The 17,281-nt window shown below is 36.8% G+C and overlaps 1 protein-coding gene across 1 annotated transcript in view; it reads right to left on the bottom strand.

Annotated features, from left to right (window-relative positions):
* Positions 1–17,281, bottom strand: part of DOCK3 (dedicator of cytokinesis 3) — a 681,302-nt gene that overhangs the window by 556,981 nt on the left and 107,040 nt on the right. Inside the window, exon 2 of the mRNA XM_012639462.1 lies at positions 13,221–13,304. Coding sequence (XP_012494916.1) covers positions 13,221–13,304 — 84 coding nt within the window. The remainder of the gene's footprint in view (positions 1–13,220; positions 13,305–17,281) is intronic.

The raw sequence follows: 17,281 nt of genomic DNA, 5'->3' as shown, positions 1-17,281 counted from the left end.
TCCTGTTCCCTGCAGATGCCTCCATGTGGTGGCGAAATTGTATCTCTCGGCAGTCACAGGTAGGGGAGAGAAGGGGAGAATGAAGCAATATGGTGCCTGGCGATCGGCTTGGGTCTGTGGGGCAGGAGGCGCTCTGAGGGAGCTGGGAGCCTAGTGCCCTGTCCGCAAAAGGCTCACTGCTCAATGGAGGCAGCTGTCTCCTGGCTTGTGTTAGCAGGTCTCTCCAGCAGCTCAGGAGCTCACCAGCAGTCTGAGATGCAAGGGAGGGGAAATTTAACCGCTCCACCTACCCTTGTTGCTGGTCTTCAAGCCTCTCCGAGTTTAGACCCTGCCAATGCCTTTTCTCCTTCCAGTTCTGCTCCACAACTTCTTCCCATGGAGTCTCCTGTAGTTTCAGGCACCCTTCCTTCTGACCCTCATCCAATCTATGTTTGTCTGTCTATTTGTTTTTTTCACTTTCAACTAAAATCGATCTTTCTTGGAGAGACACACTGGCTGGTGGTTTTTCTCGTCCTCTATCTTCCCGATTCCACCTTCTTTCATTTCTGCATGTGAATCAGAAAGTTACCAGTCTTGCTGATACTGATTCTTAGTCTGAATATTATAGTGAGGCAAGATAAAAAAAGAAAACCAAATTTAAACAAATTAAAAACTAGCATAAAAGAGTCTTACTAGTTAAAATATGCATGAAGCAAAAATTTAAAAAAGGAAATCAGGAGATTTCTAGATGACTAAACCCTGGCTGACCCTGTCTACTCACTGACAGCTTCACCTTGAGCAACACGAAGACTGAATTCATTATTTCTTTTCTCCCACGGCAAACAAAATAACTATAGCAATATTTGAATTCATTCTGCTCACAGAGAATCTAAAAGAATCAATATTTATAATGCTTAGCTCCCTCTAGATAAGATTCAGTTATTTTTTAAAATTTGGCTAATCTAAGGAATAGTTTGTTTAATATCACTTTAAAATAAATACCTGCTATCAAATATGTATGAAAGTATATCTACAATACAATTTAGGAAAAAATCAGATTTATATTCTCCATATTGAAGATAGAAATGTTCATATAGAGGAGCCAACATCAAAGTCAGGGCTACAGGCAACACAAGAATGGACAGTCAAGTCAAATCAGACTCAGAGAAAAAAAAAAGAAGGTAGAAATGCTCAAGGTAAAGTAGAAGCTGGAATCACGTAAGAAATCTATAGCAGGAGTACATGTGAGACCCAAAGTCAAATCAGGGCATGAAATACAAATCTAGCTAGTAAGGGGAGACATGAAAAAGATGGCTTCAGGGAGCTATGTGGGCAACAAATAAACTGATGTAATTTGGATAACTGGTATCAGTATTCCAAGCACAAAGCAAATGTCATTAAAAACAAACAATATCTCAATACTGAAGCTAGGGGATTTTTTGCATACTTTCATTTAGAAGCATCAATGCAAGAAGTACATATAATTAATGCAATCCCTATCAAAATCCCATTATCATTCTTCACAGATCTGGAAAAAATAATTCTACGCTTTGTATGGAACCAGAAAAGACCTCGTATAGCCAAAGCAATCTTAAGTAAAAAGAACAAACTGGGAGGTATCAGTTTACCTGACTTTAAGCTGTACTACCAGGCTGTAGTGATTAAAACAGCTTGGTACTGGCACAAAAATAGAGACATTGACCTCTGGAACAGGACTGAGAATCCAGAGATGAAACCATCTGCATATGGTAATCTAATCTTTGACAAAGCTGACAAAAACATACACTGGGGAAAAGAATCTCTTTTCAATAAGTGGTGCTGGGAAAACTGGATAGCTACATGCAGAAGACTGAAACTAGACCCCTACCTCTCACCTCTCACAAAAATCAATTCAAGGTGGATAACAGACTTAAACCTAAGGCACGAAACCTTAAGAATTCTAAATGAAGATGTTGGGAAGACCCTTTCAGACATCGGCCTAGGTAAGGAATTCTTGAAGAAGACCCCCAAAGCAATCGCCGCAGCAACAAAAATAAATAAGTGGGATCTAATCAAATTAAAAAGCTTCTGCACTGCCAAGGAAACTATCATTAGAGTGAATAGACAGCCCACAGAATGGGAAAAAATATTTGCTCTCTACACATCTGATAAAGGGCTGATAACCAGAATCTATCTAGAACTCAAAAAAATCAACAAGAAAAAATCAAACAACCCCATCAACAAATGGGCAAGCGAAATGAACAGAAACTTTTCAAAAGAAGACAGAATAATGGCCAGCAAACATATAAAAAAATGCTCAACATCTCTAATCATTAGAGAAATGCAAATCAAAACCACAATGAGGTATCACCTAACCCCAGTGAGATTGGCCTCTATCAAAAAAACACAAAACAACAAATGTTGGTGAGGATGTGGAGAGACAGGAACACTTCTACACTGCTGGTGGGACTGTAAGTTAGTGCAGCCTCGTGGAAAAGAATTTGGAGATACCTCAGAGAGCTAAAAATAGAAATACCATTCGATCCAGCAATAGCACTATTAGGCATCTACCCAAAAGAGCACAAAACATTCTACGATAAGGACATCTGCACCCGAATGTTTATGGCAGCACAATTCACTATTGCAAGAATGTGGAAACAACCCAAGTGCCCGTCAATCCATGAATGGATTATCAAAATTTGGTATATGTTCACAATGGAATATTACTCAATCATAAGAAATGACAGTGATCTAGTACCTCTTACACTTTCCTGGATTAAACTTAAGCCCATTATCCAAAGTGGAGCACCACAAGAGCAGCAGAACGGGACCCATTTGTACTCACCATCAAATTGGTATTAACTAATCAACACATAAATGCACATATCAGAACAACATCTATTGGATGCTGGGGAAGGGGGAGGGTGGTGGGTGGAGGGGGGAAGAGGGAGGAAGGGAGGGGTATGTGCATACACAAGGAGGGCAATGCGTACTATCCGAAGGATGGACATATTTAAAACACGGACTTCGGTGGGGGGGGAACCAAGGGCAACACACCTAACCTAATCATCTGTACCACGGGAAGGGCGGCGGGAGGAGGGGGGGAGGAGGGAGGAGGGGACAGGTATTTGAATGCGCACTACCCGAAGGATGGACACATTTGAAACACGGACCTCGGTGGGGGGGGAACCAAGGGCAACACACGTAACCTAAACGTATGTACACCCATAATTTGCTGAAATAAAAAAAAAAAAAAAAAAAGAAGTACATATAAGAAGAATTCCTGGCCTAGGGGTGACACAATGAAGACAGGGTACCTATTTGAACTGGCTCTTGAAACAATTAGATTCTGATGCTACTTAGGACAGGGGAAATAGCATTGACTACCAACCAACATCACGCAACAGTCTGGAGCCACCTGACTGCTGCCACAAACAATTTCTAAATACTTTAAATAATTTTTAAATACTTTAAACACCCATCAACTTTTAAGGCCTGGTAAACTTCTCTTTCAAGACAGGTCAATATTAAATAATTTATAAAACCTTCCCTGCTCCTCTCCCTATCCATTTCCTGTTCCAATGAAGCCAATGGCTAGTATAAATATGTGTTGACATATCTATCACCCCAAGGAGACATGAACTCCTTGCAGGCAGATAGAGGAACTACAGCATTGTACTTTTGTATCACCAGCCCAGGAAGGGTCTACACATGATCTACCAACAGCATAGCAAAAGATAATTTAGATGACAGCAAACAACATTTGGAACCTTAAAAGCAAACAAACAAATACTAAAATCTAAGCCTAGATGCATAGAAGTCATAAAGAGTCAACTCCTACCACAAAACCCGAGAAAAATCTTAGGAATTCAAGGCATAAAGTACATCAGGAGACCTGGGTATGGTATGGGACTGAAAAATGAACTAGTTGAAATTATTCAAGAAAAACAATTAGAACTCTACAGTTCTTCTTCTTTTATGCCCACCAAATACAGCTAGACATCCCTTCAACCTCACACTATCTGCAAACAGCAGAGTCATTCCCCGGAGAATGTGGACCAGGCAGTCTCAGGATTCAGGGACCCAGGCTCTGATGAGAACAGAGACAGGCACCAAACTCAAGACAGATCCCAACCCCTACTCCTACTGGGCAGCCAGAACAACAGCAGAGTCTTCTACCCTCATGCAAAATACCGAAGAATTAGTCTTCAAGATGATGAGTTGAAGAGAAAAAGACTTAAAACAATAGTATACAGTGAGCTGTGAAAGTGCCACTGCACTTCAGCCTGTTGACAGAGTGAGACCCTGTCTTTAAAAAAAAAGACAATAGTAATTGGGCCGCGGGTGGGGAAAGATCCTCTAATGAAATGCAAATATGAGGTAGTAGTCACCTGATCAGCTACTAGTGTGAAGCCCTCCCCTCCTCCGGCTCATCGTCATTTAAGCAAAGCCTCTAATACAAAGTGCAAAACAGAAAAATAGGTGGGGGAGGGAGGAAAGGAGACTCAGAGAAGAAAGAATGCAGCAAGGAGAAAAATAGCCTCAAAGAAAAAAAGGTAGATTTATATCCATAAAGCAGGAATAAGAAGCTATAACATTAAATAGATAGCAAGAAAGTGCTCTTAGCAAATGAAAATATAAAAGCAGAAACAAAAATCCAATATAAGGTTTTAGAGATAATATTACCTATATATCCCAGAACAAAGAACAAAAGATAAAGACATGGAAAAGATTAGGGAATAAAAGACCAACGTACAGACTCAGCCTAGATAGGAGAGACACCATTCAAGTAATAGGAGTTCTGAGAACAGAAAAAAAAACAATAGGGAAGAAAATAATCCTAGAAATATTTTTTTTTAATTCTAAGAATGGAAAACCATTAGTTTCCAGATTGAAACAGTCCAATGAATGCTCAGCATGATAAAAAATAATAAATGAGAGGGGAAAAAAGTACATACCTGTGAAACAAAATTATGAGAGGCCACTGCTTTGGACCAGGCTCTTGCATTTGGTCCCACAGACCAACCAAACCGAAACAGAGTCACTCATGTTAAATGCCACATATTCAAACTGAAACTTTAAGGAAGCAGAGAGATCCCAAAACAGACCAACTTTTCCTGAAAACAGGTGATCCCAGTGAAAGGGGCAGCCTTGCAAAAGTAACAGGAAAATACCTAATCTTATAATTTCCCCAGTAATGCTTAATGATCAATCCTATTAGTGCTCTCAATAACAGGTACCCTGAAGGAGTTTTGTGTTGTACAACTTCTGAAGAGAGCTGAATGGATGGAAAAGAGATGTACATCTCTCTCTTTCAAAATTGTTTTTTTTGAGAATCTGCTTTTACAGAGTTCCTGAGTAAACAGCAGCAGAAGGAACTACAGCCTCAACCATATCTCCAGGACAGAGTCTCATCTCCTGTGATAATCCCTTCTCCAAGGAAGGCAGAAAACCAAGTCTTGGACTTTGACATCCTTACAGTTTTTATCTACCTGCTGCCGCTTTTGTCATCAACTGCCATCACTTTTTTCTTCTCTTCATTTCCCTTAAAATCAGTGAGCCACTTGGCCTCACTGCTGGCATCTCTCTTCTCTTCCTTTAGGATGCCATGGCAAGTTCCTGCTCTCTTTCCATATTCCCCTCACCAATCCTTGAGTGCTCTCACTCTCTCATTCTATCCTTCTAAAAGATAAATTTTTTTACTTTTATATCTTAATCTCTGTGTGAGAAATCTTTCTCCACCCACGCTGTGAACACCTACTAGCCTTTCTACCCTAAGACCAGACTACCTGAGACACTGTTTAATTGGGAACTCCGCTCTGCCCTTACAAAAAAGTAACCTGGTGTTAACCAGAGTTTTTTCTATTGTTCTGTATTCTTGCTCCCATCTTACAAAACCCACATTCTGCTATTGCCCAGTGGGATCTCTCACACTATTTTGTAGAATGAAGGCTGCCCTGATTCATGAATCACAAATAAAAGCCAATTAGATCTGTAACTAAACTTGTCATAATTTTGTCTTTCGACATACTCAAAGGTATATCACTGTAAAATAACAGAATCCTGGAAATAAAAAAATCAGAATGCCATCTGATTTGTGCGACAGCAAATGAAGCAATGCCTTGAAATGTATGGGGACAAATAATTTTCCTGCCAAGAATTCTATACCCAACTAAGTCATCAACAAGTATGAGAGCAAAATAAAGATATTTTCAGGCATTCAAGCTCTCAAAAAAATTTACCTTCCATGACACTTTTTCTCAAGAAACTCCTAGAGGACTTTCTCCACAAAAATCAGAAAGTCAACCAAGAAAAAGAATAGAAGAGGATGTAGGAAACGGAGGGTCCAATAGGAAAAGACACAAAGATCAGTCCCATGATGATTATGAAGGGAAGTACCAAGACCAAGATCTGAAACATTTGAATGGACCAATAGTTTCAGCTCTATTTAAGAATTCTGGAAGAAATTGACAGATCCATGAAAAACGAAGTAAATTAGAAAATAAGTCAAACATTAATTCCAGAGAAAACAAAAGGTAATACAACAAGAAAAGATACAATGGGCCAGGCACAGTGGCTCACATCTATAATCCCAGTGCTTTGGGAAGCCAAAGTGGGAGGATCACTTAAGGCCAGAAGTTCGAGACCAGCCTGGGCAACCTAGCAAAACTGTGCCTATAAAAAAAATGTTTAAGTTAGCCAGGCATAGTAGTATGCATCGGGAGTCCTCACTGGCAGAAAGGATCACTTGGGAGTTTTTTATTTTGGAATAATTTCAGACTTTTAGAAGAGTGCAGTGAGCTATGATCACGTCACTGCACACTAGGCTGGGCAATAGAGCAAGACCCTGTCTCTTAATAAAAAAAGGAAAAGAAAGGAAAGAAAGAAAGAAAAGAGAAAGAAGAAGAAAAGAAAAGAAAAAAAAGAGAAGAGAGAAGAAAATAGAAAAGAGAAGACAAAAGAAAAAGGAAAAAAGACATAATGGTATAATGGACAATATACTACATAGATGAGCTATGAATTAATCATAGTGATATAAATATTGAATACTAATTTAACTAAAAAATATGATAAGTATAGTGGAAGAATGGAAGGAGAAGTATGTTTGGAATGGGAAAGGATAACAGCTATAGTATTACTTTACACTGCACAGAGTGAATACACAAGAATAAAAGGGAAAAATATAAGAAACGTAAATATAAGCATATTATTTAGAAATATGGAGGCATATCCCGGCAGAAACAGAAAAAAAGGAAAACCATTTCGTTTCTGAAGTATAATACTGTAACAAAAATAAAACAAAGACAAAAAAGCATTTTATAGGCAAGTCTTAATGCCTCTTCAAAAATCCATTATCCTGGATTGGATTACAGAACAGCAAAAGGACACTAGTGAGAAAATTCAAACAAAGTCTACAGTTAACTTAGTAATATTGTACCAATGTTAATTTCTTCACTTAAATAATTATATCATAGTTAATGTAAAAATTTGACATTAAGGGAAGGGGAATGAACAAGGGTATACAGGAATTCTGTACCACACATGCAAAAGTCTAAAATTATTCTAAAATATGAAGTTTTAAAAATCTATCATGAAGTATTTAAGAAATTGTACAAAATATTATTATTATAATAAAGCCATATACTCACCCCACAACTTAAAAATGAAATAGTATCCATATATTTTATGTCCCCCGCCCAGGTGAACTGAACTTGGCATTTATTATGTATTGCTTCTTTCTATTTTCACTACATTGGTATGGTTTTACCACATATGCACAGTACCATTTTACATGTTTTTATACTTCACACTGATTTTTGATTGATATTATATTTATGAGATCTGTTTGTGTTGATATGTGAGCTGGAGTTCATTCATTTTCATTGTTGAATAGTATTTCATCATAAAATATATACCATAATTTACAGACAGTCTCAAAGTTATGATAGTTTGACTTAAAATTTTTCAACTTTACAATGGATCTACTGGTATACCCCTTCATAAGTCAAGGAGCATCTGTATTTCTCCACCATTCTCTTATTGGTAGGCATTTAAGACATTGCCAATTTTTTGCTACTATAAATAATGCTGTAAATGTGTACATATGCATAAGATTCTCCAGATCAATGGCTTCTGAGTATTCTTTACCATGGCCCAGACTTAGAAATTTATTTTATATCATGATCCCATAACAGCTAGGTGAAAGGATAGGCACATCCAAATTCACAAGATACCAGCAGTTTATAAGCATTCCTATGGAAACATATCTGTGATAACATTTGGATATGTCAGATATTTCAGTCTTCTCTAACTAATATGTGTGAAATCACTCATCATTCTGGTTTTAACTCTATTCCTTGACTACTAACAAGACTGAGCATTTCTGTGAATCCCTGATCATATTTGTCTTCATTTTTCTATTTACCTATTATTTATTCTTACTGGTAAGAGATTATACATATTCTTTTTATCCATTTTAAACCATTAATCTAGTTTATTGATGCACAACTTACATACAGTGAAATACACAGATAATGAACATACAGTATTATAAGCTTTGACAAATGTGATATCCATGTAACCCACACTTCATCCAGACAGAACTTTTCAATCATCTTATACCTTTTTCCAGTCAATCCTCTCCCAGAGGCAACTACTGTTCTGGTTTCTATCACCATAGATCTGTAGTGCTGCTTGTTCTTGAAGTTTATATAAATAGAATCATAAAGAATGTAATCTTTTTATTCTGGTTCTTTTGTTTAATATAATATTCTTAGATTCATCTATACTGTTGTACCTTCAACAATTTTTTACAAAGTTATTTTATTTCTCAAGTAAACGTTTTATTAATATGTAACATCCATAAGTGTGAAAACTATTAATGTACAGCTAAATAAATTTTCAATGAGTAAACATTCCTGTATGCCCACCATCCAGATGTATAAAACATTAGCAGTATCCCAAATGCCATGTGTACCTCCTCCACTCATCAACACACACCCCCTTTAAAAGATAACCGTTCTGACAAACATCACCATCTATTAGTTTTACCTGATTCTGTACTTTATGTAGATAAAACTATAACATCATGAACTCTTATATCTGGCTTCTTTCTACGAGAATATGTCTGTAATAGTCACGTGTATTGTGCATAGCAATAATTCACTCATTTTCTTTCTGTATCACATTGAATTATATGAATATACCACAATTTATTCACCCATTCTACTGCTGATGAACATTTTCGTTTTCTCCAGTTCGGGGCTATTATGAATAAAGCTGCTACTAACATTTTATACAGATATTTTGCAGTTGGGTTTATACTTATGAGTAGACTTGCTAAATCACAAGGTGCTTGTACATTCAGCTTTAATAAATAATGCCAAAGAGTTTTCCAAAATGGTAATACCATTTTCCCTCCCATTAGCAAAGTACAAGAGTAACAGTTGATCCATATCCACACTAGCATTTGATATTGCCAGTGTTTTCATTTTTCATCATTCTAGTGGCAGTTTGGTGGTATCTCATTGTAGTTTTAATATGCATTTCCCTGATGACTGAGATTATGCACCTTTCCATATATTTTTGAGCCACTAGGATATCTGTTTCATGAGGAGCCTATTCAGGCCTTCTGCCTGTTCCTCTATTAGATTACCTTTCAATTTTTTACTTGTAGTAGTTCTTTATATACTCTGAATATGAATTCTTTTGTCAAATAACTCTCTCACTCTGTGATTTGTCTTTTCCCTCTCCTTAATGACATCTTTTGAACAAAAGAAAATCTTCATTTTAATAAAGTATAACTTATCAATCTTTTCCTTTATGGTTAGTGCTTTTTGCATCCTTATAAAAGATTTTTGTCTATCCCAAGGTCAAGAAGAATATTTCCCTATGCTTCCTTCAAGGTGAATCACTTTGGCTCTACCATCCATCTGGAATTGAGTTTGGAGTGTATTTTGTGAGGTAGGGATCAAGATTCATCGCTTTCCATATTAGCCCAGTACTATTTATTAAACAGGTCATCATTTTTTATTTCAATTGGCCTAGCATCACTTTTTGTAAAGGACTTCATTTCTCCAGTGCACTGCAGTTATCACCTCTCTCATAATCAGTGGATGATATACAACCATAGAGTAGACAAGCAAGAAACTAAGAACTTAAAAGAACCCCTTCCCGTTCCCCCTTCAAGGCTAAGATTCAGAATCTCTGGGAAAGAGTATGGCTGCCATAGGAACATGCAGCCTGCTCGTGGTGGCAAAACTTGCCAGAGGGCATGGGTTGGAGCTGGCCTATAGGAGCAACCTACCGGGTGACAGAGAAACTTGTGAAAAGGCATGAGTGAGCCAGAGCTAATCCATAAATATGGCTCTACAGGGTCTGTTTCTGGCCCCTCTGTTCTGTTTGATTAGTCTGTCTTTGCCCCCAAACCACAATGTCCTAAAGTATAATAAATCTTGATAACTGGTAGTGTAAATCCTCTAGCTTTATCTTCTTCAAGATTGTCGTGCTCTTTATAACTTTTCACATTTTCACATAAATGTCAGAATCAGCTATTCAATTTCCATACTGAAAAAAACCTGCTGGATTTTTTTTTTTTTTTTGGGACACAGTCTCACTTTGTTGCCCTAGAGTGAGTGCCATGGCGTCAGCCTAGCTCACAGCAACCTCACACTCCTAGGCTCAAGCAATCCTTCTGCCTCAGCCTCCCGAGGAGCTGGGACTACAGGCATGCGCCACCATGCCCGGCTAATTTTTTCTCTATATATATATTTTTAGTTGTCCAGATCATTTCTTTCTATTTTTTGGTAGAGACGGGGCCTCACTCTTGCTCAGGCTGGTTTCGAACTCCTGAGCTCAAACAATCCGCCCGCCTCGGCCTCCCAGAGAGCTAGGGTTACAGGCGTGAGCCACCGCGCCCGGCCCTGCTGGATTTTTATTAGGATTGCATTAATCTTTAGATGAATTTGGGGAGAGTTGACATCTTTATAATAGTCTTTCAATCCATAAACATGATAAATCTCTCCATATTTTAGATTTTCTTTAATTTCTATCAATAATATTTTTATAGTTTTTAACATAGATGTCTTATACTTTATATTAGATTTATTCCTTGGCATTTGATGTTTTTGATACTATTATAAATAGCATTATTTCTTTAATTCATTTTCTACTTCTTTTTTGCAAACAGAGAAAGATAATGTATTTTTAAAATACTGTAGCCATCAAACCTGCTAAATTCCCTTATTTATTCCCATAGTTTTTCCTACAGATTCTACTGGATATTTTATACAATCATATCATATACAAATGATAGTTTCAATTTTTCCTTTTCATTCTGTATGTTTCTTACCTTACTACACTAGCAAGTACCTCCAATACAATGTCCAATAAACATAGTTACAGCAAATGCTACAGTTTGGATATTTGTCCTCTCAAATCTCATGCTGTAATTTGTTCCCCAATGTTGGAGGTGGAACCTAATGGGAGGTATTTGGGTCATGGGGGCAGATCTCTCATGGATTAACATCCTCCCTGGAGAGGTGGGGGATAATTGAGTTCTCACTCTGCCAGTTCCCAAGAGAGCTGATTGTTTAAAAAAGTCGGGCACCTCTCCTCTCTCTCTTCCTTTCCCTCTCACGTGTATCTGCACATGCCAGCTCCCCCTCACATTCCACCACGAGTGAAAGCAGTCTGAAGCCCTAACCAGAAGCAAATCCTGGCATCATGCTTCTTTCAGAGCCTGCAGAACCATGCCAAATAAACCTCTTTTCTTTATAAATTACCCAGCCTCACTGGGAAATCTCTTTCAATATTTTACAACTGCATATGATGTTTGCTGTAGGCTTTTTAGTAGATATCCTTTATTTACCTTTTTTTTTTTTTTAAGAGGCGAAGTCTCATTTTGTTGCCCAGGCTGGTCTCAAATTCCTGAGCTCAAGCAATCCTCCTGCCTAAGCCTCCCAAGTAGCTGAGTTTATAGGTGTGAGCCACCATGCCCAACTAAGAAAACTATGCTCTATTTTTTTTTGCTAAGAGTGTTTTTTTATCATGAATGGGTTCTGATTTATACTTAGGTTTTTTTTTTTTTTTTTTTTTGAGACAGAGTCTCACTGTGTTGCCCTGGCTAGAGTGAGTGCCGTGGCGTCAGCCTAGCTCACAGCAACCTCAAACTCCTGGGCTCAAGCGATCCTACTGCCTCAGCCTCCCAAGTAGCTGGGACTACAGGCATGCGCCACCATGCCCGGCTAATTTTTTCTATGTATTTTTTAGTTGTCCAATTAATTTCTTTCTATTTTTGGTAGAGACGGGGTCTCGCTCTTGCCCAGGCTGGTCTCGAACTCCTGAGCTCAAACAATCCACCCGCCTCGGCCTCCCAGAGTGCTAGGATTACAGGCGTGAGCCACCATGCCCGGCCTATACTTAGGTTTTAAGAAAATTTAAAATGAATGCTGTACTAGCACTTTCTTTCCAGAAAAGTACACTCCTAAACTTAGATAGTTCCTGGGTCATGGTAGGTTAAACTTATTCCCATAGCCATCTTAACAGTAGGCCAATGAATCAGCACTCCACTCCCACATGCACTGTCTCCATACCCACATCACAACAGTTCCACTCCATTCTACCGTCTGAGATGGCTTCTAGTTATGCTGAACTGCTAGTCTAGGCTTCTCAAGTTATTTTCCATGGTATTAATTTTGTTTTTGTTAATGCTCTGATTTTGTGTGATTTCTCTCTGAATTTATTTTCCCCATAAATCTTGGTAAGTATGTGATTTTGAAGAACATGATATATCTCAAGAATGCATAAATGTTACAGCAGAAATATCCATATATGTCACAGAAAAGGATAGCAGTCAAGCCGAACTTTGAGTATATTTAAGGTCTTAATTATGACTAAAGATGTCCAACCAATTAGGCAGAAACATACAAATGAATGGATTACAATTTGATTCCATTTGAATGCAGCTAAGCATGAGTAGAATATTACCTATTTGTAAAAAATCAAAAATAATCACTTGACATGCATGTAAAAGTCATGTTCTGACAGAGAACAATTAATTATCTACTTGCTACTATTAGACTGGAGTCAAAAAAGCTCAGACCTTTATGCTGAACATAGATCAGGAAGGATTTCATATAACACTTTCATAATGTGATTAATTATGGCTTTAAAATTACTATTTATAATCTTATTAGCACAAAATAAATGTATATAATGATAGAAATCATCACTATTTATGCGCTTTATAGGTCCATACTTACCTTCACATTTTTCAAGAATCTGGACTGTTTCTCCTATTTCTAAGACCAACCCTTGAGGCACAGATCCTCGAAAGCTGCAAATCACTAGAAAAGCAAGGATAAACACATCAATTAGCATTTCTAAATACTGAGACAGGGTCACAGTCACTGAATTAAGCACTAAATTTTCTTAAATATATACTCTCCCTTCTTTAATAATTTCTCTAATGTGTAAAACTCCTTTTAACTTAATCTATATTTTGAAAGGTAATATTAAATAGTTTAGGAAAATGAAGTACACTGTGGCAAAATTACTATTCCTGAGTGGTGTGTGTGTGTATGAAAACATTTCTGAAAAGAGCTTCTCTGTCCCTCTGCATAACTTGTGTTCATGTGTCCTTTTGGGGCAAGTCTGTATCAATTACTTAAGAAAAAATTAACACTAGGAGCTTCTTATGTATTATAAACAAACAGATAATTTTTAAAATAGTCATCAAATTTGACTATGCCTTGAGAAACAGAATCCTCATAATAAAAATCAGAACAGAAATTAATGAAATAGAAAGCAAAAGTACAACAGAGAAAAATCTATAGCTAACAATCAAAATCCCATGTCTTTTTTTAGGAAATTAATAAACAGATTCCAAAATTTACATTAAGAATATAAAGAATTTAAAAAGAATATAAAGAATAAAGAACAGCTTTGTCATGTTTAAAGAACTTATACTACCATATATCAAGCCTTATCATCTAAAATTGGTTCTTTGAAAACACTAACACTGATGGACAACTAGCAAGACGACTGATAAGGAAAAAAAGAGAAAAGGTACAAATTATCAATATCAGCAATCAAAACATTAAAAACACCATAAAAGATTTTTAAAAAGCTTATACCAACTAATTTGAAAATTTAGACAAGATGGACAAATTTATAGAAAGACAAAACTTACAAAAACTGGTGGAAAAGCTTAAAACATGAATAGTCATATACTTATTAAAGAAGAGTGAATCTGTAATTAAAATCTTCCCATAAATGAAATACCAGGTTCCAATGACTTTACCAGTGAATTTTTCCAAACAGCTAAAGAAATAACACCAATCATAAACTCTTCCAAGGAATAGGGAAGAAGGAATTCATTTTGAACTCAGTAAGACAGTAAAACCTGATAACGACATTATAAGAAAAGAAAATTAATAGGCCAATCTCGCTCAAGAACATATATAAAAATTTTTAAAAAATAAAAAGAAATCAAATCCAACTATTTATAAAAAGGATGATGGATGCATCGTGACCAATTTGGGTTTATTCCAGGAATGCAAGATTGGTTTAATATTAGAAAAATCAATGAAGTGAAAAAAATCATAGGATCATCTCTGTAGGTACAAAAAAAAATCTGGTAAAATTCAGTGTCCACTCATGACCAAAAAATCTTAAAAAACTAAGATTAGAAGGGGATTTCCTTAATTTGATAAAGGGTATCTCCAATGTGTCTACAGCAAACATCATGCATATTAGTGAAGTACTGAAATTTTATCGCTAAGGTTAAGAACATGAGGAGGATACCGACTATTACCATTTTTATTCAGCATTGTACTGGAGGGCCAGCCAGTGCAAATAAGGCAGAAAAAAATTAAAGGTATTATGATTGGAAATGAAGAAATAAAACTGCTGATTGTGTGTGTAAAGAATTCAAAACAATCTGGACATAAACTACTACAACAAATACATAAATGTAGCAAGGTCATTAGACACAAGGTTAACTTTTTTAAGTCTATACACCAACAAGCAATTAGAAAATAAATTAAAAATGTTTTTAAAATGTACCATCACGGCTGGGCATGGTGGCTCAGGCCTGTAATCCTAGCACTTTGGGAGGCCAAGGTGGGAGGATGGCCTGAGGTCAGGAGTTCGAGACCAGCCTGAGCAAGAGCAAGACCCTGTCTCTACTAAAAATAGAAAAATTATCCCGGCATGAGGGCGTGTGCCTACAATCCCAGCTACTTGGGAGGCTGAGGCAGGAGAATCACTTGAGCCCAGGAGTTTGAAGTTGTTGTGAGTTAGGCTGACGCCACGGCACTCTAGGCCAGGTGACAGAGCAAGGCTCCATCTCGAAAAATACACAAATTAAATAAATAAATATAAAATAAATGAAATGAAATGTATCATCTATAACAAAATCAAAAAATTCCAAGTAACTAAAAATAAATCTAATGAGACATACGGAAGATCCCTACACAGAAAAATATAAGACATTAGAGACATTAAAAGCCTAATAAATAAAAATATACATATTAATGAATTAGAAGACTCAATAGTGTAAAAATACAGATTATCCCCAAATTGATCATTAGATTCTATGCAATCCCAATCAAAATCCTAATAAACTCTCGTGGAAATCAATAAACTGACTCTGAAATGTGTATGAAAATGCAAAGGATGACACAGGGGGAAATACACTATCACCTATCAATCTTTCAGTTGAAAAGGAAACCAAGCTATGAAAAAATATATACAGCATAAATCTATTTGCACATGTATATATGTGTGTATTTATATCTGATCTCTGTCGAAGACATCAAATCTGCTTATTGGTAATTTGAATACTCTTGGAATATTTCATTATATTTGCAAGAACTTGTAGCATTATCAATCTTCTATAAATATTTTAAATTCCCAGTGAAAAATACATTCTGAATAAAAACTTTAAAAACAAAGCAGTTATACCAAGTTCTATTCCTTAATGTTGTACAGATGTGGAAAATGTTTAAAAAAAAAAAATCAGGTACTCATCAGCATCCTCCACCGAATGCCTAGTGCAAAAGAAATGATCTCTCCCAGGATTTACTGGATTTAACCCTTGGTGGGCACGCATCATGTTCCACAGTCTCTCTCAAGTCATTTCAGGTACCCATAGATTAAAAACATAGCTGTCTACTATGCTAAGTTGAAAAGTGTATAATCTCTGAGCATGGCTCATAAATATAACTACAAAGAATTGCATGGGCACTTAAGAATTCAACATCAGCAGTTTTTCTACCCTCTGATAAATCCTTATCAAGGCCCTTGCTATTTAATTTCAATCTCAGGAACACTCATCACTCCTGTCTTCTTTTTTTTGAAAGAGTAACGATAGTCTGGTTTAAATGTCAAAGTTATCCATTTTAACCAGCAGTGGTAAAGGCTGTCAGGAAAACTGAGGAAACTACAGGGGTGCTTTTTTTTGCTTTTTTTTTTTGAATTGTTGTTTTTTTTTTTTATTTCAGGGTATTATGAGGGTACACACATTTTGGTTACACTTTATGTCTTTGCCTCACCCAAGCAAGGGTTAAAGGCATGCCCTTCCCCTATACAATGCTCCCCGTGTCCTTTAGTTGCGGGTTTACCCCCCCCATCCCCCTAATCCCTGGAGAGTATTACTGCCATGTGAGCACCCTAGTGTTGATGAGTTAGTACCAATTTGATGACAAGGACAAGTGGAGCCCATTCTTCCGATCTTGTGGTGCCTCACTTTGGATGATGGGCTTAAGTTTAATCTAGGAAAGTATAAGAGGTTCTAGATCACTGTCATTTCTTATGATTGAGAAATATTCCATTGTATACATATGTACATATAAATTTTAATAATCCACTCATGAATTGACAGGGACGTGAGTTGTTTCCACATCCTTGCAAGAGTGAATTGTGCTGCCATAAACATTCGGGTGCAGATGTCTTTATCATAGAATGTTTTGTGCTCTTTTGGGTAGACGCCTAATAGAACTATTGCTGGATCGAATGGTATTTCTATTTTTAGCTCTTTGAGGTATCTCCAAATTCTTTTCCAGAGGTTGCACTAATTTGCAGTCCCACCAGCAGTGTAAGAGTGTTCTTGTCTCTCCGCATCCTCGCCAGCATTTGGTTTTGGGGGTTTTTTGATAGAGACCAATCTCACTGGGGTTAGGTGATATCTCACTGTGGTTTTGATTTTCATTTCTCTAATGATTAGAGATGTTGAGCATTTTTTATATGTTTGCTGGCCATTATTCTGTCTTCTTTTGAAAAATTTCTGTTCATTTCCTTTGTCCATTTGTTGATGGGGTTG

This window comes from Propithecus coquereli, unplaced genomic scaffold, assembly GCF_000956105.1.
Source record: "Propithecus coquereli isolate 6110/MARCELLA unplaced genomic scaffold, Pcoq_1.0 Scaffold1, whole genome shotgun sequence".
In the NCBI taxonomy this organism is placed as follows: domain Eukaryota; kingdom Metazoa; phylum Chordata; class Mammalia; order Primates; family Indriidae; genus Propithecus; species Propithecus coquereli.
This window is presented reverse-complemented; position numbering and strand designations above follow the sequence as displayed.